The 26890-nt window shown below is 34.3% G+C and overlaps 4 protein-coding genes across 4 annotated transcripts; 3 read left to right on the top strand and 1 right to left on the bottom strand.

Annotated features, from left to right (window-relative positions):
- Window positions 1-5765: 5765 nt before the first annotated feature.
- LOC111417673 (phosphoenolpyruvate carboxykinase [GTP]-like) lies at window positions 5766-8171 on the top strand. The gene is made up of 3 exons (XM_023050024.2): window positions 5766-6017; window positions 6075-6335; window positions 6394-8171. The coding sequence occupies exons 1-3, from the start codon at window positions 5971-5973 to the stop codon at window positions 8033-8035; spliced, it is 1950 nt and encodes a 649-aa protein (XP_022905792.2). The 5' UTR covers window positions 5766-5970; the 3' UTR covers window positions 8036-8171.
- An 11883-nt stretch (window positions 8172-20054) lies between these two features.
- Window positions 20055-20957, bottom strand: LOC111417676 (NFKB inhibitor interacting Ras like 1). Its single transcript, XM_023050026.2, has 2 exons — window positions 20782-20957; window positions 20055-20728 (listed from the first exon to the last, which is right to left on the bottom strand). Exons 1-2 carry the CDS (start codon window positions 20878-20880, stop codon window positions 20213-20215), a joined length of 615 nt encoding a protein of 204 aa, XP_022905794.1. The 5' UTR covers window positions 20881-20957; the 3' UTR covers window positions 20055-20212.
- Window positions 20958-21027: 70 nt separating this feature from the next.
- LOC111417675 (Dolichyl-phosphate mannosyltransferase subunit 1) lies at window positions 21028-22091 on the top strand. Its single transcript, XM_023050025.2, has 3 exons — window positions 21028-21277; window positions 21334-21544; window positions 21598-22091. Exons 1-3 carry the CDS (start codon window positions 21180-21182, stop codon window positions 22006-22008), a joined length of 720 nt encoding a protein of 239 aa, XP_022905793.2. The 5' UTR covers window positions 21028-21179; the 3' UTR covers window positions 22009-22091.
- Window positions 22092-22386: 295 nt separating this feature from the next.
- Window positions 22387-24489, top strand: LOC111417671 (kinesin family member nebbish). The gene is made up of 2 exons (XM_023050022.2): window positions 22387-23669; window positions 23726-24489. Exons 1-2 carry the CDS (start codon window positions 22476-22478, stop codon window positions 24437-24439), a joined length of 1908 nt encoding a protein of 635 aa, XP_022905790.2. The 5' UTR covers window positions 22387-22475; the 3' UTR covers window positions 24440-24489.
- The last annotated feature ends 2401 nt before the right edge of the window (window positions 24490-26890 follow it).

Below are 26890 nucleotides of genomic sequence, written 5' to 3'. Positions count from 1 at the left end.
GATATAAAGAAATGTAAAGCAGAAACTCGCTTTGATTTGTCTTTCACAGATTGATTCACAGATTTTAAATGAAGAAAAACAGAGAAAACCTAATGTTGCTAGATTAACCATTAAAATTATAACTGCACATCGAAACAGCGTTGGAAAAAAAGAACAGTCAGCAGTTGCAGAATATTGCAACAAGAAACGATTTCTATAAACGAAGATACATGCCAGGAGTAGCCACTACCACCAGAAGATGCCCAGAGCAACCAAATATGAAAGAAAAACAATTAAATCATTACGATTTAAAATAGCCAGAAGAAATCACCTTTGTATAGACCCATAAGGTCGCTACCTAAGTCTTCGACTACAACATAATTTAAATATAATTCTGGTGTGGATGAAAACGTTGCGAATCATCGCCAATCAACTTAAATCCAAACATGTTACCTTTATTATGCGTGGAAAATCTTGCACTCATAAGATGCCAAATACCGAAATATGCACCTCGATAGACACATGGGAGAAACATATTTTCTCTAAAAGCAAGCAACTAGGTGTAAAGTTACGTAAAATCTACTGTATCATTCGCTATGACAAAATATTGATATACAAAACAATTCTGGAACCACTGTGGACTTACAGAACACAATTATAGGGTGCTACCAGTGCTTCCAACATAGCAATCGTTCAGCATTTCACAACAAAGTTTTGCAAACCATCGACAACGCATCTTTCTACGTCTCTAATGAAACCATAAAAAGAGTGATCCACCAGTTCAGCTTACGATACACTGAAATCTATTGTCGTTCGATCTGCTTTCTGGGAAAAGATAACTCCTACATTTTGTATGACACTAAATTTGTATAAGATCTATAATAATTAATTTAGAAGAGATCAATCGCCTTATCAAGATTTCCTTTTTTATATGATACGTTATAGCAGAGGGCGTCGGATATGGTAACTGCTGTTGTTGCTCATATCGCGGTTGTCTCCGGGAGTTACCAAGCCATTGCTGCCGCTGCTGCTGCGACCTGTTGAGGTTGACTACGTCATCCGGGTTCTACGCATTAAGATTCGGTAATTCAAGCTGCCTCTACATTAACTTCAATTAATTCAACAATTGTTCAATTAATCAAACAATACCAAACAACGATCATTTTATCGAGCACCTCTCAAAATCGGTTTCCACATCCATCATTGTTCAAGACTTTAACATCGTTCTTGACGTTTCTAACCTCTCTCACTCTCTCTCACGCTCTCTCTTGTCTGACACACCTTAATATCATTCATAGCTTTGTCAGTATTGTGCCTGTCAACTTTTAGACTTTCTGCACACAGAGATCATCTGGAAGTCATCCAACCAGCATAAATTTAGACGAGATCGTTGCAATTTGTTAACCAGGTTTGAATTGATATGGTATTAATTGCGTTCAAGAAGATATTGTATTCATATCTGATCTGGAAAGTTATTGAACAAATAAAAGGAGGTACCATATTTTACCGATTCTAAAACCTACCTTAATTTTTAAGTATTTTTTAAAAAAGTTACATTTTTACCATTTTGTAATGATTATCCAAATGACCATTGGATTAAGTTTAGTACCGCCAGCACAACATGAAAGGTTAATACAGTGTAATGTATTTTTTCATGTCCACTTGTTTTTATAGTTAAAGTTTTGCACCCTTTATGGCAACAATTCTGCTACTCGGCACGTCAAATGTCAGAGGAGTTTCGTCCATATTCGTTATTTGGATTAGTTCCACACTGGTTTTCTTTCGATGTTGAATCATAAAGCGATGTGGTATTTTCTGAGATTTGCGACAGAAACAGGGAGAACATCTCCAGCAAAGCATCCTCATTAAGAACAATTCAATACAGTAAAGTACATACTAAGAAAGAAAAAACAGGAGGATGATATGTATATGCCAGATGCGATCACAATAGATAGCGTACATAGGATTCCACACTATGGAACCATAGGATAACACACTATTAAAAAATGCCATATAAAGGGATTTAATGCTGGTAAAATTAGTAAAGTTTATACTTATTCTGATAACAAACCCCACATTGAGAGAAATATATTCTTGAACGAAGATTATTACTCTTGGCACAAGCTTATCATATTCTTGTATATCCACAAGAAGATCATTTTGTTGAGTGAAGAAAAACCACATATTCTCAAAGCAAGTATACAAATATTCTTGATTCTCAAGAAAATGAATTCTTAGTGAAAGTAAATCAATCATCTTGAAAAAGAGTGTTCAAACCCATTGCCACAAGTATAGCCAAGAGTATTCTATGGGAAACCATACCGAAATCCAGAAGTACAAGAGCTGTAAGTTCTTAAACAATATCATCAATCACGCAAGTCACCGCGGTGGCACATCCATATCCTGGTATAAAACCTGACTGATAGCGAGGCAACAAGTTAAAAGTGTTAATGGAGCTGAGTCTCCAACAATTTCTCAAATATCTTCGCTAAAGTAAGTAGAATGCTGATCGGTCTCAAATCCTTTACATCCTGCGCTGGGTTTCTTTTCAATATGGACATCACAAGTGACTCCTTCCATGCTTCAGGAAAAGTGCAAGTATCTATGCGCTCATTAAAGACATGAGTAACATATTCAACGGCCACCGGGAAAAACACACCCAGACATTTTGAGTTCAGTCCATCAGCACCTCAACCTCGGAAACGTGCTCGAAACGCATCCTCTGATCGGGTGAAATCAAGGGATTAGAGCGGTAGTGCTCAATGATCATGTCGTATCGGTAATTGAGGCTGAGGCAAGACAAACTCAGAGTTAAGAAGGTTCGGGTCTATCAGAGCAGGAGGTAACGTTGTATACTCCTTCTTTGAAATACTAAATTTTTGATTTCTGACCAAAGACGCTTTTTGTTATTATGATGTCTGTCACACTGGTACTTAAAATGGGTACTTAAACTGGTTGCTGACAGCTTTGGTGGTTTCATTCCTTAGTGACTTATAGTACTCATGATGCGAAGCTCTTCCAGATCTCCGATAACGTTTCAAGGCCGCGTCTCTCAGTCTCATCATGCATTTAATAGTATAAGTGATCCAATGTGTGGGCGGTCGCTTGGAGACAAATTCCCTCTGTGGACAATACTTATCAAGAAGGCGCAAAATATTAGAGTTGAAAAACCACAGTTTAACATTTACATCGCACATGTCGTAAATCAGATACCAGTGAATACTATAGAAATCCGCCATCAGCAGTTCGAAATTCAGATTATTAAACGATTCACTGGGAATTGGAATTCACAATAAACGCAGTAATGGTCAGAGATGTCCCCAAATCGGAGGTTCCGTGAGATTTCAACTCAGTTTCCTCATTGGTAATGATAAAATCAAGTAGAGTAACACTTGTCTGTGTAATGCGAGTGGGAGAGTCGATGATTTGATGTAATTGGGCGATTCTAATACTTCGGTAAAACGCATCACACGGCTGTCGCCGAGAGCCAAATAATCCAAATTGAAGTCTCCAGTACAAAATAATTTATCATACTTGAAAGACATATCCGCCATCACCGCCTCAAACTCCTCCAGAAACCCATCAAAATCCCCCCCGCGGCTGCCGATAAACCACACCAATCGTAAAAGATACACTTTTATGCATAAACGCCACCCACAGATATTCGATGTTTCCAGAGTTAAAATATGACACCTTACTTGGTCCGAGATTGCGATTACAAACGAAGAGATCATAAGAAGTTACATGATAAGTGTTAATTCTGTAATCATCAGAGAGCCATGTCTCTGTCAGGGCGAAAATGTCATACTTGAGCAGCACCGACATAGCGAAGGCGTCAAAGTGGGCCGGCAAAGATCGTACAGCTAATCTGAGAGACATTTTATGCTAATTCTGAACAATTGCGATAAGCCAAAAACTTATGAATCGCGAACTAATAATAAAATCTAATAAACAAGCTATAAGCAGCAACAATGGTAACATGCATTGCCAAGCAACTATACAAAGGCTTATTTAACTCATATTCACAATTGGAATTATTCTTTTATTCCTCTTTAAGTTCTATTCTAAGTTCTGATTCCAATGCCATTTAGACAGTGTCCTTAAATCCATTTCAATACGTCATCTTCTAGTTTTGGCCATTTTGCATTCAATATTTGCTTATTTTTTTCAGTTTAGTTTAGCCCGCCAACCACGAATGGTTTTTTCTGTCACTTTCTGTTGTAGTCATCATAATATATGAATACCTTTTTTTTTTGCATTACGAAACTAGCTACTAATAAATTAAATCATTGTACTGTTATAAATCACTTTTAATTCAAGTTCACTGGCACCGTAGACTACAATGACGCATCATAGGCTAAACAGTGTTCTGGGATTCTGATGGCGAGGTGGGAGAGAGACAGTGTTAGCAAGCTTGTGAATCCCCGTAACTGTTGTTCATCGTATCGGTGCACTATTGCTGCGATTTGAATTCAATGTTGCCAGATAGAGATAGTTCAGTGGCACCGTAAACTGTAATGACTCATCATAGGCTAGACAATGTTCTGTGTTTGTGATGACGGAGCGGGAGAGAGACAGTGTTAGCAAGATTCTTTTCCAAGTTGAATTCGATGTTTCCAGATAGAGATAGAAATTTTAAATCAAACATTGAATATTTTTATATTAATTGCGAGCATACAAGATTAAGTTATCTCTTGCTTAGCATCTAGTTTCTTCACATTAAATTTATTAATAGTTTGTGTGCAAAATTTAGTATAAATTTAGTCTCAAATACTTCAAAACTTAACCCAACAAACTTTATTATCATTTATATTTGTTATTTAATTTTTTTTCTCCATTTAATAATAAATAACCATAAAAATAACGAATCAAATAAAAAGTGATTACAATAGCTTTTCTTAAAATTTAATCTTTTCACGTTAATTTGATAAAAATAATTTTTAGGTTAACTTTCCTTTGTGATTTATCTTGAGTAACGAAGAAAAAGTAATCGTTTCTTGTATTTTTCCACTCACTCTTGAGATTGTTGACCACAAAGACTTCGCTTACCTGTTAACTTGACCCCTAAGGTTTAAAATTCTTTGTTACCCTCATTAATATTTTTAGTTTAAATAAATGTTATGTTTTTGTTCAAAGAAAATCCTATTTATTTCAATTCTTCGAATCGGAATGTTGCAAATTTTATCTCTGAGGTTTTGAAATAGAAGAAATTTTATCAATTTTAGCTTAAAATTGTTTGAGTGTTTAACCAACCTAAAAATTTTTATTATTTATGCTACGATTCAATAAATTTGTTTATTGAGTGAAGATTAAATCTAATCCAACTTTAAGCAATCAATACCTTAAAAAAAGTGGAAATGAGTAACTCTTAAAGCCTACATCCTGTTATTGTATCTAACTTTATCAAATACAATCGTTCAATACATCTTGAAATAAAAATAAAAATCCAATTAATCAATTTAATATAATACATAATACGCAAAATGTTATCTGATAAACAACTTTTTTTAATGAAACGTACTTTGTATTTTATCACTGACACACCCACAACAAAAAAATTATCTCTGACGTTCTTTTTCCTTCGGGAATCTTCACCTTAATTCCGTCAACAGTTCAATTACAACAATGAATGAAGATAATTTTGTTGATCTAAAATGTTAAAAAAATACTTAGATTATGTCGTATTTTGTAGGTTGTAGAGCGCACCACGATATAGTCTGGAATAGTCTAGCTGTCGCCCCTCCATTTCGGAGTGCTATATAAGCGAACCCACCGCTTACACATTCAGTCAATAAGACGAACCTTCCGATTAACGTTTAAAAACGTCCAGTTAATCGTTCGTTAACCTGGCGAATAAAACTCTTCGTTTAATAGCCAAACATCATAGAAAAAATTGCTTCGTTTCAAAGTGTGATAAAATTCATTTAAAGTATACCTTCGGGTTTTACACGATTTATCATAAAAGTTATACCTAAACTAATAATTTCCAAAATGCCTGACGGTAAATATTCGGTTCAACACTCAGTCACCATCCAAGAGTAAGTAAATTATTTTATTTAAGTCACAAAAAAATAACACCTTTTTTGTTACAATAGAAAGAGGAACTCGTTGAAGTATAAAGTATTAACAAGCGCCGAAACCAACGTTTTAAGTGGAAAAACACGCAGTTTCGAAGACATCAAAGGAAACTTCGATGGGCTTTCCGCAAAAATTAGGAACTTCATCGAAAAATCAGCCGATTTATGCAAACCATCCCAACTTTACATTTGCGACGGCAGCGAAGAAGAAAACACTCAACTCCTTCAACTTTTAGTCGAAAATGGAGTCGCCAAACCAATCGATAAATACCAAAATAGGTAATTACAAAAAAAAATTTTAATATTTCCAAATTTAACAAAAAAATTTCATCTCCAGCTACTTAGTAAGAACAAATCCGGCCGATACAGCTCGCGTTGAATCAAAAACCTTCATCTGCACCCCCGATAAATACACCTCCGTACCAAGAACGAAATCAGGAGTCACCCCAAGTTTAGGAAATTGGATTTCACCCGAAGACATGGAAATCGCCGTAAAAGAACGTTTCACCAACTGCATGGTGGGTCGCACCATGTACGTTTTGCCATTTTCCATGGGCCCCGTTGGTTCCCCCCTTGCAAAAATCGGCATCCAACTCACCGATTCGCCCTACGTCGCACTCTCGATGCGAATCATGACCAGAATGGGAGCTGAAGTTCTCAAAGTACTCGGCGATGACGATTTCGTCCGTTGCCTCCATTGCGTCGGAACCCCAAAAAGCGGAGTCCACGAAAATCCTTTATGGCCATGCGACCCAGAAAGAACCATCATTTTACACAAACCCGAAACGAATGAAATCGTATCTTACGGAAGCGGATACGGTGGAAATTCTTTGTTGGGGAAGAAATGCTTCGCTTTAAGAATCGGCTCAACCATCGCTAAAAAAGAAGGATGGTTAGCCGAACACATGTTAATTATGGGCTTTACAAACCCCAAAAATGAAAAGATGTATCTTGGAGCAGCGTTTCCTTCGGCTTGTGGCAAAACGAATTTAGCCATGATGACCCCATCTCTAAAAGGCTACAAAGTTGAATGCGTTGGTGATGACATCGCGTGGATGCGATTCGATAAAGATGGAATCTTAAAAGCTGTTAACCCAGAAAATGGATTTTTCGGAGTAGCTCCCGGAACCAACAGCAAATCGAATCCAATTGCAATGGAAACCATCAAAAAGAACACAATTTTCACCAACGTTGCTTCAACTAGTAATGGAGGCGTTTTCTGGGAAGGAATGGAAGAAGAAGTTGATCTGAAAGAAACCACCATCACCGATTGGAAAAACAAAGAATGGGATCATCAATCAAACGCAGCCCATCCAAATTCCCGATTTTGTACCCCAGCTGCTCAATGTCCCATTATTGATCCATCTTGGGAATCCCCCGAGGGTGTTCCAATTTCTGCAATTCTCTTCGGAGGAAGACGCCCAGAAGGAGTTCCTTTAGTTTACGAAGCTAGAGATTGGAAACATGCCGTTTTAGTAGGAGCCTCCATGAGAAGCGAAGCCACCGCAGCAGCTGAACATAAAGGAAAAATGATCATGCACGATCCTTTCGCAATGAGACCATTTTTCGGTTATAATTTCGCCCATTACATTGAACATTGGGTTAGCATGGAAAAAGAAGGAAGAAAAATGCCGAGAGTTTTCCACGTAAATTGGTTCAGAAAAGACGCAAACGGTAAATTTATGTGGCCCGGATTTGGAGAAAACACCAGAGTTTTAGATTGGATCATGAGAAGGTGTAATGGTGAAGATGTCGCCGTTGAAACTCCGATTGGATGGGTCCCAAAACCTGGATCTATCAATTTAGAAGGATTAGAAAATCCACCTAACATGGAAGAATTAACTAAAGTTGATAAAGAATTCTTTTTGAAAGAATTAGATCAAATTGAAAAATATTTCGATGATCAACTTACAACTGATTTACCCGAAACGATGAAAGATGAATTGAAAAGGTATAGAGAGAGATTATCTAAATATTAAGAATTTTAATTTAATTTTTAAAACATTCTTCTCCAAAATGTAGTATTAATGTTTACATGTTTTTCTTTTTGCGATAAGCAATGTAAATGTAACTTTTTAAATTTAAATAGAATGTAATAAATATTTTTATAGACGATCATAATTTTTTAAGTGATTATAATATTGTAAGAGATATCAATAGAAATAAATTAATTATATTTTTTTAATTTATTCTTTTTAATTATGCTTTAAACGTCAGAAATTTTATACTTCTTACTTAAACGATTCCTCGATATTATCCCATCACATAAGTCTAAAATTAAAGTTGTTCTGTAGCTGAATAACTTCGTCATCAATATCATCTTAGCTTTTTTCTACTATATACAGCTATTATCAAATAATAGTCAAATAATCAAATACCAAGTAATAAGTAATAAGCAATAAAGACCAAATTGATAATTGGTGAAAATTTCCAAACAATCTCCAAAACGGGTTTGTTTATTGGAAAGAGCATACATTCATTGATAATTGGTGAAATTGCCATTAAAATATTCCAAAAAATCGATTTTCCACGACTTTTTAATTCTCTAATGATTTCCATTAAGAAAAAAATTCGATTAAGTTAAAAAATTTATATCTAAAGAACTAAAAGAGATACTTCAAAGCGGGTTTGTTTATTGGAAAGCGAATACTTTAATTGATAATTGGTGAAAATTTCATAAACATTTTCGAAGAAATCGGTTTTTCACGATTTTTTTACGTTTCAAAGAATTTCCAACAAGAACAAAAAAGTTGGATGGAGTTATAAAACTTATATCTCAAAAACTAAACGTGATACTCCAAAATGGATTTGTTTATTGGAAAGAACATACTTTCAATAATAATTTAGGATAATTTCATAAACATTTTCCAAGAAATCGATTTTTCACGATTTTTTTAAGTTTCAAAGAGTTTCCAATAATAAAAAAGGATTGGATTGAGTTAAAAAACTTATATTTCAAAAACTAATAGTGATACTTCAAAACGGGTTTGTTTATTGGAAAGAGCATACATTCATTAATAATTGGTGAAATTTCCATTAAAATATTCCAAGAAATCGATTTTCCACGACTTTTTAATTTTGTAATGATTTCCATTAAGAAGAAAAAAAATTCGATTAAGTTAAAAAATTTATATCTTAAAAACTAAAAGAGATACTTCAAAGCGGGTTTGTCTATTGGAAAGCGAATACTTTAATTGATAATTGGTGAAAATTTCATAAACATTTTCGAAGAAATCGATTTTTCACGATTTTTTTACGTTTCAAAGAATTTCCAACAAGAACAAAAAAGGTGGATGGAGTTATAAAACTTATATCTCAAAAACTAAACGTGATACTCCAAAATGGATTTGTTTATTGGAAAGAACATACTTTCAATAATAATTTAGGATAATTTCATAAAGAGTTTCCAAAAAATCAATTTTTCACGATTTTTTAAGTTTCAAAGAGTTTCCAATAAGAAAAAAGAGTTCGAATGAGTTAAAAAACTTATATTTCAAAAATTAAACGTGATACTTCAAAACGGGTTTGTTTATTGGAAAGAGCATACATTCATTGATAATTGGTGAAATTTCCATTAAAATATTCCAAGAAATCGATTTTTTACGACTTTGTAAGTTTCTAATAAAAGAGATACTCCCAAACGGCTTTGTTTATTGGAAAGAACATACTTTCATTAATATCTAGTGATAATTTCATAAAAATTTTCCAAGAAATCAATTCATTCTGTGATAACAGTAGTAGCCGAGTTCGCTTGCGGCCGAGGCAGAGCAATTGGGAGTTTTAATACTAATAGATATAACTATTGTATGTTTTGTCTTTAAGAGGCTACGTAATGTGAAGATTGAAATCAGTTGTGACGATTTTGACGATCAGTATTTTAGAACTTAATAGAATATCTAAATTAGATCGCACCATATTTTCAACTTTAATCTTCTTTGGTATTGGCAACGATGTTCTTTATTTGTTAGCCGTTCCATCACTCTCCCTGACAAGATCCCAGCAGTAGTAGCCCATCATCGTAGTGTTCCAGTGACTTTGATAACGGTGTTCCATCGTAAGGATGTCTTCGTAAAAGCATTCACCCTGCTCGTCGCTTACAGCTCCTATACTTTCCTGGAAGAAATAATCTTGTAGCTGTTCAACAAATCATTCATGATGGATTATCTTTTCTGTTACCCAAAAAGCCCTTCAAAACTGCTTTAAAAGATGACCTAGCAGCTAATTCAATATTTGTGAGTTTGATATCAAAGACTGGATCTTTCAACAATTTTCTTATTTGTAGTTCAACATATATATCTTCTTTCAGCTTTGCTTCACTCAATTTGGGAAACTTTTCTTTCAAATGTTTGAAGGCTTGCCTTCCTTTATCTAAAGCTTTTACAAAGTTCTTCCCCCAGCCCAACTTGATATGATGCGGAGGCAAAACGATTTTGTCGATCTTATCCAATTGAGTGTTTTTCACATTTTCTTTTTCAGCAACATATAATTTTCTTACAGGTTCCTAGTGCCTCGGCTGTCCCATAGGCACAAAAAGCAAGCAATATTTCGTGAACCCACTCTGTAAACCTGTAAGGAGTGCAACAACTTTTAAATTGCCATTCATGATCCATATTATATTTGATTGCCTCTAGCAGCGAAGCTATAGTTTCATAAGTTTCTTATTTGTTTACTGTGTAAGGTTCCGATGAAAATGTATTGCCATTATGCAGTAGTCTGCTTTAAAGCTCGTTTTACTGGAGTTAATAAAACGTCGCCACTCCCGTGGGTTATGTTATACAACTAGCTGCATCATCAAACCATTGATATCTCTATAGACGCACATTGAATTCTGCATGTCAAAATCTTGAACGAAGGAACTACCTCTTGATCTAAAACAGCAAATTTTTATCCCTGGAGCTAGAAGGTTCCGTTGTTGCAGTCTTGATCCCATGAGTTGTAGTAGCTTGTACTTTCGAAAGTTTTAGATCACAAACCAAATCGTTTAGTTCCTTTTGATTGAAGAGCTGAGGCGAAGTGTCAGGAGATTGAGACTCTTCTACATGTTGAGCACCTTCTGATTCACTTGACGTTGAGTTAGGTCCCGTGGCTTGCATGGTGCAATCAGGAACAGGGAACCCTTTATTGTTGGTAAATGCATTGAAGATATGTTTGGATACTTTATTTCATGTCGAGTTTTGTTAGAATGCTCTGGAATGTTTGCGATACAGAAGTGACAGTCTGAAAAAATGGCCTTTACGCTTACACCACATCATAGAAAATTAAGATTCAAACAAAAAAATAGCGAAATACTGAAAATAAAAAATAAAAAAACCCTAAAAAGCCAAAAGTCTTACTAGAACGTACTAGAACATTTGGAAAGTGTATTGGAAGGTAATTCGGATTCTATATACCATATTAAATACATATAAATTGATATATCACATATCAAATGCAAAATGACTAGTGTAATTATTGTACACTGATGCAACACAGTTTTATTTCTGATGAGTTTCTGATTTTATTTTGTACTAATTCAAATAACTATTGTATACCTAGCCAACGATAGGCAGGCCGAGGGCAGTGTAATTGAAACCTTCTACACTAATACAAGCAACTATTGAAGAAGGTAGAATCCAAAATACAATGAAATAGTAGTAGAGGAGCGACCAAAGTACCTGATGATGGAGGAGGATGAGGAAGTTGGTAGCCAGGTTTAGGTGTAGGAATGAAACAAGGACCAACAGATATTGGATAGAAGATGAGAAGAGTTGGTGCAGGCTGTGTAGGGAGGGTTGGGAGTCTCTACACCATCTGTTGGTGGAGTGTAGTGAGTTGAGGGAGAATGTGATGAATTGGAGACAGGTATTGGGGGAGAGGGCGGAGGGAAAAGGATGGATGGGGGAGGTGGTGGCAGCAAGGAGACGTAGGGAGACAGGGAGAGGCTGGGGATAGGGGTTGGATTTAGATTAGTTATGGATATTGTTGTTCTTTTTTTTAACGTTGTAATCTTCTCAAGACCATAAATTATAATTACAACTACTGAAGGAGAAGGCTACTGAAAAGTTGTACCAACCACAGTAAATCAAACAAATAAATATAAATTGAAGATGTGATAATAATGTAATAAACACAACTGAAATTGTTATTTTTGTTTAAAGAAGCTGCTATTTCGTACTGAATGAGGTAATTTCGTTAAAACGTAATTTCGTTCAACTTTCAAATACTTTCCAAGAAACGCGGAGGAGGGAAGTACGTCCAATTACGTATGGTGGAGCAAAATATTTGCATGGGACCGAAAGGCAGATCGAAACGCTGTCAAAGGGCAGCTTATTTTTAGTTTTCAGGCTGCGAGAGACAAAATATTAAAGCATTATCGTAAAACTAATTAGATTTATGCTGCAGTTTTAATTCTCGATTCGCGGCATAAGATAGAAGTTTTTGATATGACAAGATGGAGCCAAGAATTAAAAGAGACTTCGATTCAGAAATTTGAAGATGTATACAAAGCCTATTTCCATCAATCAGAAGGCCAACGTTCGAAAGTAACGGCATTAAGTATTCATTATTGCACTAAAACAATAAGATGCATGACGAGATTTCGATACTTTTATGAGACTCTCGTACGAGAAACGAGACGAGACGAGAGCGGAGGTTGCGAGACGAGACTTGATACAAGACTTATTAGTTCATCGGCGAGACGAGAGAAGACTTTATGAAAATCTTCTAAAACTAGGCATGCTCCTTGTCTGCAGGTAACACGACGATTTCTGACTTTTCTTTAATAGATCGGAGTGCCTTCTTTTCATCAACCGTCAAGTTGAATTTCGGTGGTTTTGCTGACTTCAGTACTCTCGCAACTTCTTGTCGGATCTCTTCGGCTTTTAGTGTGGGCATCCCTCGAACAGCTGCTTCCACTTCTCAGATGATTGTTCCTCTTTTGGGAACTTCTTCGGGGCGATTGCGTAGTTCAATCCTTTGGCGAGTACAGTGGTTTCGTCTTTTGTTAGTGGGACACTCGATCTGTTGATGACGATTGTTTCTACTGGTAAACAATTACTTTTCTTCTTTTGTATCCAGCGTTCCGGAGTTTCAAACTTCTTGATGTGCGTATTACGAGTGTTCTGGAATTCACGATCAGCCTTCTCCATTGTTAGTCTGTCCACTTCGAATCAGTTTCTGAAGAAGGTTGCAACATGGCATCCGAAACGTCAAACCTTTTCTTAAAAGACGTTCAGCAAAACCCGAAAGTTTCTAGTGTTAGTTCTAATTTTAGTTCAATTCACACCGGCCATGAAAACCTTCGTACTTAGATTATAATGATTGGATAATATGGTTTTCGACAGGGAAGGTGCACGACCAGGCCAATCACTGAAATAGTGCGCTACTTCGTTGAAACTTCGCCTCTAAGCTCATTGTCGAGATAGTTGTCCTTGACTTAAGAAATGTTTTCTTTAACTTTGACTAACTTCTTAATATTTTCTGCGAATTATTAGAAACTATTATGAGGATAAAATACTCATTACAGATCAAACAATCGAAATGTTACATCAAATCTAATGTTGGTTACATAAAAAAGTAATATTTTTTTAAGAAATCTTGCTGATTTTAACGTTTGCAAAATTACGTCAGGCAAAAATATTTTACAATTATCTAAAAAGTTTGAACGTTATTGCGTTATCTTGATTACTTAATAACTGTTCGCGGATTTTCTACGCTCGGTATTTGAAAAGGCCTCGCGAGTCAGGTGACGCTGCTATCGGTTCAGAACGAGGACAACACGTAAACATCTGTTACAATCCACGCAAGCAACAACCGGCTGGTGTTGCATCAGAAACACTCCTCCAAACGCGAGCCAATCAGAAAATTTCTTTCGGCGCCTGTCTGGCGTTCTGCTCTAAGGTCAAGGTTTCGTAATTTTATATCGTAAGAGGTGTGTACTTTTCCATTAACGGAAACCAATTCTATAAATATAAAACCTACGAAAAAAAATTATAATAAAAAAATTAGTAAAGAAAAAATTTAATAAAATGTTAATTTGTTATCTAATCAATAATGTATTTATAAAAAATGCGGAAGTACTTTGTGAAGTGGTATTGTTTAATAAGTATTAAAAACGTTGACCTCTAACTGACCTTCATAGTACTTAGAAAGGGATATTTTGGCAGTTTGCTTTACTAGGTTATCAGTTTTATCAATGAAGTCTATGTTTGCGTCTGCTGTTGATTTTGCGTGTTTTTGTTAACGCGAATACTGAGAACTGTTGCAACTATTGCACTTAAAATTAGAGTGGCTAAACCCACTCTCATTTTTCCAAAATTATTTGATCATCTAAAATACTATGATAAAGAGACTATTTTATTATTTTAATATTTATGAATCCAGATGATAGCCTTACATTCATAGACAAAGATTGTACCTGAATTTTAACATCTTTAACTTCACAATCAAGAATCCAAGTTTCCAAAAACCTGGAAATTAAGCAGGATTGGCCCATATATATTGGTACAATACGCTTTACAAACCTTGGATTGGCCTAGTTTTTAATAAAGAGCGCCATCTCTGTTTGGAGGGAAGAAACAAATTAGTAGAATATTAGTAAAAATAAATTTGGTATTTAGAAAACGAATTTTGAAAGCATGAAATTAGCAATAACATCATTATTTTTTATATAAATACATGAAAGTATAAATCATATATGTAGTATATTTTTATTGAACTAAAACTTGCACAGGACTTAGAACTGCAAACATTCGAGTTTAGCCGTCTTAAGAGATGCATGGTTAACCCGAATGTTTTTAGTTCTAGGTCTTTTTTTGTTGCTCCCGGGTTGGGGGGAGCGGCCCCTCTCATCACTGCGACCTGTAAAATCTATTGTTACGCCCTCCAAAGGTTTAGGGCAGATCTAGGTCCTTAATGAACCTTAATATTGCTTCAAAGCCTTGTTTCTTAAAGTCAGTAAGTGTCAGGCAAACCCTCGCTGCCTCTTTGGACAGCTTGTCCGCCGTTTCATTACCCACAATTACCTCCAGTCTGAAAAATGGTTGTACCCGAGCTTAAGGGCATCTTCATGTGGCTTTTTAGTGTTTTGTTGCCATTACCTACTCCGGATGCAGCTGTCTTTGAAGCATCGGTGTACCAGGCCACGGCTCCTGTTTTGAATTGAAGCTCACCCTTCGTCCATTCTTCCCTGCTTCTAAACATAACCTTGTATAGCTGATCGAAATTATATTTTGTCGGTATAAGATTCGTTTTAATTTGAATTAAGTGTCCTCTGAGGTTACTCCCAATCAGCTTGAGTGATGAAGAACATGTCTTCAGTGACAAGGCACTCAAATCTATCTCTTTTGTATGTACAGGCTGGGCCAAATTGGATACTTTTAAAAGGAAACACCTCTTTCTATAAAATATAAAGGAAAAATGATATCACTGTCTGAGGCTCGATTTTTATAAGAAATTTAATGGCGACAACCGCAAATTTTTCAAAAACTGCACATATAAGTTTTAAAGTTGTATATTTCAAAGAAGACTTGAACGAAATATCAAGGGTGCTAGGTATATTTTTGGAAAGGAAATACTATGCACTCGTCGAATTTGCAAAAAATTTTTAGGTTGTTCCATTTAAAAAACCATTTTCTTGTCAATAACTGCTAAAATATTGCTTTGAGGGAAAGGTAACTATTCCATCGAATTCTACATAAAAAGTTGCTTTGGAAATGTTTTCACAGAAAGGAAGATTTATCAATAAGAAAAAAGTGATGACGACTTTTAGAAAATGCACTTTTTTGAAAAAGACCCTGTATCTCTGAAACCGTAAGAGATATAGAAACTGTAAACAATTTGTTTCAATCGTCCCCAAAAATAGAAATCCATAATTGTAAGATCAGGACTACGTGCTGGCCATCAAATAGGACTATTTCGTTCAATCCATTTTTGACGAAATTGTAAATTTAACCATTTGGCAAAATGTGAGAATGGTAAGCTGGGCAACTGTCCTGCTGAAAGTACATTAACCGTATAAAATTTAAGGGTAATGGGATTTACATCGCTGCAATAACGACAATGCTGGGAAGAAACAATGTCATTTGTTGAAAAGCTATCTGAAAAGCAGCGTCTTCCTCATTTAGTCTCTTTGTCTGCCTCTTTATGGATAATACAGAACCCGTGTCAAAATTTTTTTTCATCAGTTTGCGAGTCTCACGTGAGATATTCTTGTGTCCGGATATTTTTGCTGGAATTTTTGTATAACTACACGAAAACATGATTCACTAGTACCATAGTACAGTACTAAATAAATTCTCCCTTTCAGGGTTAACATCGCATGAAAAGGCTTAATCTCACCAACATAAGTTTTATGGTTTTTATGGTTACATATCATAAATTGAACTTCAATTTTCAATTTAGAAAAAAGTCCAATTTTTACATAAAAATTAGAATAATTAGTTAACTTTTATAGTTAGAGTATAAAATTCATGCGGTTTAGTAGTTTGAAAATATCCGACGCATTATTTATGCTGAGATAAGTTTGAAAAATCAGTAATAAAAATTTTGTTCCTCTTTGTAACTCGATTCGTGTATATTTTTGCAAATTCGACGAGTGCATAGAGTTTCCTTTCCAAAAATATACCTAACACCCTTGATATTTCGTTGAAACGGTGTTTCAGATTATGATCCCTAATTTTCCTCTATCTCACCCAATTTCAAAAAAAAAGATTGCTGATATCAAAAAACTTTTAAATCTTATGTTTGGGGAAAAGTGGGAAAATACTATCGAAGATTTCATTCATTGATTCGAAACTGTTCTAACCTTACAATCAGTAAGTGTAGTAGAAGAAGATGACAGTTTGTGACTGTTTAGTTCCTGAAGTTGTCCATATTTAATTATTCATTAATTAATACATTTCTTATATTTTTAATAAACAAATTTTACTTGCTAACCATTTTTTATTGGTGAATAAAATCAGGGATAAGATGCTGAGAAATTAAAATTAACTATTCAAAGTTTTTATTCGTTGGTACAAAACCAACTTTATCCTGAATAATGATACAAAACCAACCACCTTTGTTCTGTCATATTCGTGCAAAACCATTCAATCAAAATTTTGAACCATGGCGCTTACTATTTTGGAATTGAAAATAAACGCTTATTTTTTGCAAAGAAGAAAGTATTTTTGGAAAGCTAAAAGTATGCTCTTTTCAGTAACATCATAATCAAGTATAGTTTGTATTTAAAAAAACACAACTTTGTGTTGTATCTCAAAAATCATCAAGTATGTTTAAAATGTTTCAACGGCAGTATATTCTATTTAAAAATGTGTTTTAAGAACGTATCAACCTCATTTCTCTAATTTGAAAAATAAACGAAATATGAGCATTTTTTGAAATTACGAAAATTTGACTTTTTGGCTATAACTTAAAAACAAAAGAAGATAGAAGTTTAGTGTTTACGGCATTGGATTAGTCTCGAAAAAAGAGACCTGGACATGGCACCTACTTTTTCCGTATCTCTTATAGTTTTTGAGATAGCCTATAATAACACCCAAATTTTCCCACCCTGTACATACAAAAGTGACAGCTTTGAGTGCCTTGTCACTGAAGACATGCTCTTCATCACTCAAGCTGATTCGGAGTAACCTCAGAGGACACTTAATTCAAATTAAAACGAATCTTATACCGACAAAATATAATTTTGATCAGCCATACAAGGTTATGTTTAGAAGTAGGGAAGAATGAACGAAGGGTGAGCTTCAATTCAAAACAGGAACCGTGGCCTGGTACACCGACGCTTCAAAGACAGCTGCATCCGGAGTAAGTATGGGCAACAAAACACTAAAAAGCCACATGAAGATGCCCTTAAGCTCGGATACAACTATTTTTCAGACTGAAGGTCTTGCTATAAACTTCTGCACCGTTTTGAACCTTGAGAAAAGACAGAAAAGTGCATCGATAAACATCTTTACCATTGCCGGCGCTAGCAAATGAAGCACCAGGGTGCGGGAATTGGAGTGGCGCCCCCCCACCAAGCATTTTGGGCGGCATGCATTTTAATTAAAAAAAAATATATAATCAAAGAAATCTAAATAAACTTAAAAAAGACTGGAATAATCATAATCCATACTTCAGCAAAAATTTAAGAATTATACTGGTGAAAAACCAAACTTAAGGTAATAGTCGGGAATACTCTGGTCAGAAGGTTAATTTGCAAGAAACAGTCTGAAATTGCAATAGTTATAAATTAGACTTCAGCAAAAAAGGAATTACATTGTTCAAAGTCCACATGAAGTCTGAAATTACTGTTCAGAGAAAATAAAAAATTGATTATAAACCAAATATGATTTTTCATGGCAATACTTATGTGTTCAATAAAAGAATGCGAAGAATATGAACAAGAAACCAATGAACTTGTCTTGTTATTGCACAGGACAGGAAATTACCAATACGGAAACTTTGCCAATGCAGGATAAGCACAAAAGTAAAGTAACAGCTGCAGAAATGAGGTACCGGGTGGTACAAGATCCGTATAGATAATCAGAGGCTCCCAAAAAGATGATGATAGACACCCAGAAAGAAGTTGCTGTCAGTATCAAGAACAAAACATACATAACGTTGGCAGAAGACTAGATACTGTTTCTAAAAAACTAAATACTGCTTTCTGAAGACTAGATACTGCCGACAGGTCAAAATACTGCAAAAGAAAGATAAGATATTGTTGGAGAAAACATACATAACGTTGGCAGAAGACTAGATATTACTTCTAGAAGAGTAAATATTGCTTTCTGAAAACTAGATACTTCCGACAGGTCCAAATACAGCGTCTGGAACACTAAATACTGCCTTTTAAAGAATAAAATTGCTTTGTGGACACTAAATACAGCTTTCTGAAGACTAGATACTGCTAACAGGTCTAAATATTGCAAAAGAAAGATAAAATATTTTGGAGAAAACATACATAACGTTCGCAGAAGACTAGATACTACTTCTAGAAGACTAAATATTGCTTTCTGAAAACTAGATACTTCCGACAGGTCTAAATACAGCGTCTGGAACACTAAATACTGCCTTCTTAAGACTAAAATTGCTTTGTGGAGACTAAATACTGCTTTCTGAAGACTAGATACTGCTAACAGGTCTAAATATTGCAAAAGAAAGATAAAATATTTTGGAGAAAACATACATAACTTTGGCAGAAGACTAGATACTACTTCTAGAAGACTAAATACTGCTTTCTGAAGACTAGAGACTGCCGACAGGTCTAAATACAGAGACATTGTGGGTAATGAAAAGGCGGACAAGCTGTCCAAAGAGGCAGCGAGGGTTTGCCTGACACTTACTGACTTAAATGAACAAGGCTTTGAAGCAATACTAAGGTTCATTAAGGACCTAGATCTGCCCTAAACTTTTGGAGGGCGTAACAATAGATCTTACAGATCGCAGTGACAAGATGGGCCGCTCCCCCCAGCCCGGCAGCAACAAAAAAAGACTTAGAAGACGGGTTTAGCCGTCTTAAGAGATGCATGGTTAACCCGAATGTTTCTAGTTCTAAGTCCTGTGCAAGTTTTAGTTCAATAAAAATATGCTATGTATATTGGTAATTATACTTTGGTTAATTGTAAAATAGATGAACAAAGAGTTTTTTTATTAGTGTTATGTTATCATCTAATAATGATTTTAAACTTATTAAAGCAACATTGTTGATGATGAAATGAAAGCCCATATGAGACCTAATAAGCTTGTTCAAAAACAAGGATTAAAACGTTTCTACCTAAAATCATGGTGAATTATACCACATGAATATTTTTATCATCAGGAAAAGATGTTGGAATAATAATAAAAGTGCATTCTTTTTAGTTCTCTCGTTGACCATGAATTTTATAACACATATTTTTTCTTTCTTTATCCATGCTTACGTAAAGGAGGTGTGACTTTTATTATCGTTTTTTTTTCTACACTTTTTTTGCGAAACGTTTCAACCTCTTAAAGGTTGATATGATAATTGGGAATATTTTTAAATTAAACAAAAAATGATAAGATACTTTTAATATTTATTAATCAGACCTATATTAATTTTTAAATAAGCTTTTAATAAATACTTTTTCGAGTTAAATTTTACATGTACTCGAACATGTTAGAATATTTTTAATCTTTTCTTTAATGAAGTCAAAACAATTTTGATCCAAATACTATCCAGAATCTTTTCCACTACTTGCTTTACGAACCATAGAGAGTTGAGAAAAGCTACTTTTACTTGGTGGTGGGTTTAATTTGCTTGTAATATAAATGAAAGCTTCGTAAAGAGACGCTCTTTGCATAGCTGAAGCTGTAAAATGTCTCACTTTTTCTCGATTCGACCAATTTGATGCTTTATTTAATGTTGATTCAAAATTGTTTTCGCATTCTTTAGTTTTGTTACCCACTACTATTATGGTAACCTCTTTTTTATCTTTGTTTTTATCAATATCTTTTTTTAACCCTACTAAAACGTCAAGTGACTCTGGTTTATCAGTATCATAAATCAATATGTATCCATCGGCTAAAGATAAGTAATGCCGGGGGAGTTGGTGGCTTGTTGTTCCATTAGCTGTTGATGTTTGAGAGTATTGTATACCAGCTGTATCATAGAATCGAACTTTTTCACGTGTTCCACGATCGGATTCTATGTTAGCTACGTAAATATCTTCGATTGTAGGATAAAATTCCTTAATTTATTTGAAATTAATTAAATAAAAAAAAATAATTTAAGATAATTTACCGTTGATGGAGAAACATTTCCGTAAATAACTTGTTCCAAAATAGACGTTTTTCCAACCCCTTTCATCCCACAAACGACTACTTTACTAGTTTTTCCCATTTTATTTCAAAAAAATTGTGCAACATATGACAAGAAAATGTGTGAGGTTATGTAAACGTCAAAACGAAACGTCAAAAGTGTTGTTTTAACAGATTTTTCTACATATTTACAGAAAACAGAAAAATTTCCTTAAATAACTTGCTCCAAAATAGACGTTTTTCCGACCCTTTTCATCCCACAACGATTACTTTATTAATTTTTCTCATTTTATAATTACTACAGTTTGTGAGGTTATGTAAACGTCAAAACTAAACGTCAAAGTGTTGTTTTAACAGATTTTTCTACATATTTACACGAAAATGTCCTCAAATAAATATTCTATACTATTACCTACTTACAACGAAGTAGAAAATTTGCCAATTATAATTTGGTTAATCGTAAAATACATGAATAAAAGGTAATTTTTTTATTTGAGGTTATGTTATTGTATAATAATTTAAAACGTTTTTAAAGCGGTATTGATTACGAAATCATAGTAATTGATGATGGAAGCCCGGATGGGACCCTTGAGGCAGCTAAACAATTACAAAAGATTTATGGAGAATCAAAAATTGTGCTTAGACCAAGAGAAAGAAAGTTAGGTTTGGGTACAGCTTATATTCATGGAATTAAACACGCCACAGGAGACTTTATTATAATTATGGATGCAGATTTAAGTCATCATGTAAATCCACATACTAACATAATCACAATGTTACTAAATATATTTTTTTATAGCCAAAATTCATTCCTGAATTTATCAAACTACAAGAATCACAGAATTTCGATGTAGTCTCAGGAACGCGATACAAAGGCACTGGAGGTGTAAACGGTTGGGATTTCAAACGTAAACTTATCTCAAGAGGAGCTAATTTCCTTACACAGCTTCTTTTAAGACCAGGAGCTTCTGATTTAACTGGCTCTTTTCGTTTATATAAAAAACATGTTTTACAAATGCTAATTGAAAGCTGCGTTTCAAAAGGTTATGTTTTTCAAATGGAGATGATTATAAGGGCGAGACAGTTTAATTTTACTGTGGGTGAGGTCCCCATTACGTTCGTCGATAGAGTTTATGGTGAATCAAAACTTGGTGGATCTGAAATCTTTCAATTCGCTAAAGCTTTATTGTATTTGTTTGCTACTACATAAACACAAAATTAGTTAGTTAATAAGTTTAATATTTTGTATCTACGTAAATGTTTAAATAAAACATTCCATTTTATAACCTTTAATTTTTAAGATAACTTTATTTGTGCTGCCATCTATCGGTGATGGGTTTAAGTGACATAAATCAAATTAAATTAATTAAAGTTGTTTTATGTAACATTTTTACATTTAATAACTTAATCATAATCAATAATGATTAATATTTATTATTTTAAATAATATATTTATGTGTTTTTTCTGATTTTAAAATAAATATCTAGAATATTTTCATTTCAAACCAGTTTTAGGTTGGTATTACGTCATCTGAATTTGAAGTTTTTAACGGACATAAACATATACAAACCCCCAAAGAACACGTGTCGTTTAATAAGTGATTTTAAAGTTTTACAATTAATTTACAAACAGTTCTTTATTGTTTATTTTAAAAGGAGTTATTAGATTAGTTAATAATGGCCGTTTCCGCACCGTGTACTCCAAAATTAACGTCGAATCGTGGGTGTAAAATCCCAGTTAGTAATAACTTTGAAACGCCGAAATCTGCTAAAATTCGTGCAAGAACGAGTAAAGAAAACGACGAAATGGGTGTAACACCGAAACGAATGCACGGAAATTATAATTCAATTACTCAAACCCCAAAATGTTACAATAAAGTGATTATTGAAACTCCTGTTTTAAAAGCACGAAGTAGTCGTGATAAAAATGATGAAATCAGTAACTTAACGGTTGCTGTAAGGATTAGGCCTATGAATGCGAGGGAATTATCGTATGTAGGGTCCTCCAATATGGTTAGAATTGAAGGAAAGGGGCTTGTAATTCCTTCAAACGCACCTGGAATGGGGAATATGAATCATTATTTCGAGTATGATCATATATTTTGGTCTTGTGATCCTAAAGATGAAAATTATTCTAGTCAAGAAAGTATTTTTAACGTATTGGGCGATCCTATACTTGATAGCGCCTTTAAAGGCTATAATGGATGTTTATTTGCTTATGGACAAACAGGTTCTGGAAAAAGTTACAGTATGATGGGTGATACGATGTTTCATATTGATGAACGTACCGGGATTATCCCAAGATTTTGTCAGAGATTGTTTGAGAAATCAAAACACATCACAGAACTTGATAATATTAAATCAGTCAGCATTGATGTTAGTTATTTCGAGATTTATAATGAAAAAATTTATGATCTCTTAGCTGTTAGTACAAAAGATACTGAAAAAACGGCGTTAAAAGTGCGCGAACATCCGGAATGGGGGCCTTATGTAGTCAATTTAAGTGTTCACTCAGTTAATTCTTATGAGGAGTTACGAGAATGGTTAATTATGGGGAATAAAAATCGAGCCACAGCTGCAACAGCAATGAATGAAAAATCATCCAGATCACACAGCATTTTCTCAATTGAATTAAGCTTGTTGGAGGACGAAGAAACTAATTCAAGTAGAAGAAGCAAAATTAGCTTGATTGATTTAGCTGGGAGTGAAAGATTGGGAAATTCAAGTTCAAAGGATGAAAAAACTAAACAAGGGGTTTATATTAATAAATCATTATTAACTTTAGGAAAAGTTATTTGTGCTTTATCTGATCACAAAAAAAATAATCAATTTGTGCCCTATCGCGAATCAGTTTTAACTTGGTTATTAAGAGTAATTTAAAGAAAATTTAATCATTTTATACAAAAAAATTAATTCTTTATTTTTAGGAAAGTTTAGGCGGAAATTCTTTAACATCAATGTTAGCAACAATATCTCCTGCTAATTCCCAATTAGAAGAAACCTTGGCGACTTTAAGATATGCGTGTCAAGCTCGTTCAATTATAAACCGCGTCCGAGTCAATGAAAATTCGCACGATCGAATTATAAAAGAATTACAGGCGGAAGTTGAAAGATTAAGGGCCTTACGACAAGAATGCGAGAGAAGAGCCGAATCCTCAATTATTTGCATCGATGAACTCGAAGATTTACGACATAAATTACAAGAAGCTGAGGAAAAACGTGATTCGGCTAAAGCTTATTGGGAAAGGAGATACATCGAGACTACGAAACGACAACAAGAAGAATTAGCGGAAGCGGAACGACGAAAAGAAGAGTTAGAATCACGGTTGAGAGTTATGCATAATTGCGAGAAAAATTCCGTGGTAATTTCGCCGTATAAATCGAATTTTTTTGAAGAATTGAAACAGATTTTGGATACAGAAGAGAAGGAGGCGAAAAAGATTATGTCAAAGGAGGAGGTTTTGACTCAAATAACACAAGTTTTTGATATTTTATCGACGTTAAATTCTACCGTTGATAAAAGTGATGATCATGTTAAAATTTTATTTGCTAAAGCGAATAAATATTTGCAAGCTTTTGAAAGCGCCCTTTGCAAAAGTTACAAAACGGGGATTTCAAAGAGCGTTACTTTTAATATTTGACATTAATCTTTTTATTAGTAATATTGGGCCTATATATATTTAAATTTAATATTTAACTATTAATTATTCTAATTTTTATAAAAAAATATATATAGAAAAAATTTTTGTTTCATAATTTATTAATTAACAACATTTTAAATTTAATTCCTTTCCAATATTTATCCGTAGAAATTGTTTATTTTACTTTTATTATTTCTTTTTATTCCCCAGTTGTTAATAATAATAAGGCCGTATGGAAGAGATTCCAGTCGTGATCTTGCGTTAAAGTTCAAATGGTAAGTTGTGATTGATATTAATTTATAATTTTTTTAATAAAACTTTTATTAATACTTGTTAGAGAGAAAATGTTACCCTCCACGTCTAAGTATTCCTCATCCTCACAATCCTTGAAATAAGCAGAAAGAAATCTTTCCAGAATTTTTATTTGCGGCATCACTGAATTAACTCGCGACAATAACCAAGCACAATCCATCTCACTACACCAGAACCTCTGCAAGTATGATGCACTCTGGTCTATTCTTCTGGTTTGTAGAGGAGGAAATTCGTGGTGATGCAGTAGATCCAAGTAGTTCACCCCTCTTGGCGGATATTGACCATCCATACGATAAGAAACTTTAAAAAGCGACGCTGAACTTGTTCAATCATCAGCCGATGCGACGTATAAATAGGATACCATATTCCTGAAGCGTATTGAATTTTCTAGATACAACCAAAGCTATAAAGAGCGTTCTTAAGGTACCTACTTCAATCGCCAACTCGACCCATGATCCTCAGAATAAAACCCAAAGTGCTCCAAGCCCGCGAGCACATCTCTACAATATGGAGCAAGAAAGAGAGTTCGGAATCAAAAATCACATCTAGATCTTTCGTAGTATAGACTTTAGTTAAAGGACTCGAAACCACCATATAAACCGTATCGATCTTATTCAATTTTTTAGTAAATGATGCGTAACAGCATTTATTGGTACTTAGTGAAAGGGAATTATATTGGCACCACTCCTGAATCATATGTATATTGTCTTGTAAGCATCAAAGGCTTAAACAGCCAAAGCATAGCGTGCATCACGTACAAAAAGTTAGGTATTTGGTCCTCGCCCTGAGTGAATTTGGCAACAAAACCACTCATTACAATAATCAATTCATTTTCAATGACTTGCTGGATGTTAAACAATAGGAAAGTAGGGGCAGTGTCAGTAAGATCTATCGAACTACCAGAATAAACAGATGAGAAAAAGGAAGCAAAAGCGTTTATTATGCCTGTCGGTGCAGTATACTCTTCTACATCATCCCTAAGAATCGATGGTATTCTGCTAGTACTTCGCTTGTGTCGGACGAAGTTCCAGAAATCACTAGGATCACATCTTAAGTTGCAAAAAAACTTCGTAAGCAGCATCGATTTGACCTTTTACTAGTGAACGCATTCTAATGAAATGATCGCGGTAGAATGTTTGTTTACTAGCTGTGTATTTGCGTCTATAGTATTCTTTAGTCTAGGTCTTAACCATTGAGGATAATCGTTTCGTCTTTGTTGAATACAAGGCACTGATTTCTGTATCAAACCATAAAGAGCAGAATAAAATAAATCCAAGATTTCATCAACGTCCTCAACAACCTCCAAAAATATCCAATCCAGGAGAGCAATATCATCATATAAAACTGGAAAATTTGCTTTTCGAAAGTTATACCGAGGGATAGCAGCTTTTGGAAATACTAATGAAGATCTCGTAGTATCAATTGGCAGGCACCGGACAACGCCGGGTGGTGACTATCTTCAAGAACAAGGGGGTACAATTCGCTATAATATAAAAAAATATATAAAAAGGAACTCAAATATTCTTAATAATAAGTCGTAGTATAAAAATGCTTCTTGTTATTCTCCATTTTCATCATGTTTACAACATGTAAAAATTATATTTATTGGTTTTGTAGGTAGTATTATTTACGGTACACACAAATTTAGTACAGGTATCACATTTTATGGAATGCTTAAAGTTACTGTCTCGACGTGGATGACATCGTCCCCACTTTAGGGTTGCTAACTGTTTGGGACATCGGTATGTTATTTTTCTTCCTTTAGTTTCAATTGTAATTTTTACACTATTCGGTATTCCTTTTCCATCTTTTTCAATATCTGATACTCTTCGATTTATTTCTGCTTGGATAAGTCAAATACTTAGGTTACTATAAAAAGTGAGTGGCGTTGACGCTAAGAAGGGCCTGGGCCAGATGGAATACCCGCAATTATTATTAAGAACTGTTCTATGTCATTATCACTCTATAATAAATCACTTCAGTCTGGAGTTTTTCCGCGTATCTGGAAGCAGGCACATTTTCTTCCAATATTTAAGTCTGGCGATCGTAGCAAAGTTATTAACTATAGACCTATATCATAATTATCGATGTTTAGCAAATTACTTGAAAAACTTATATACAAAAACATTGTCGAATTCT

This window comes from Onthophagus taurus, chromosome 7 (genome assembly GCF_036711975.1).
Source record: "Onthophagus taurus isolate NC chromosome 7, IU_Otau_3.0, whole genome shotgun sequence".
Taxonomy (NCBI): Eukaryota; Metazoa; Arthropoda; class Insecta; order Coleoptera; family Scarabaeidae; genus Onthophagus; species Onthophagus taurus.
The sequence above is the reverse complement of the archived record's forward strand: the minus strand, read 5'-3'. Positions and strand labels throughout refer to the sequence as shown.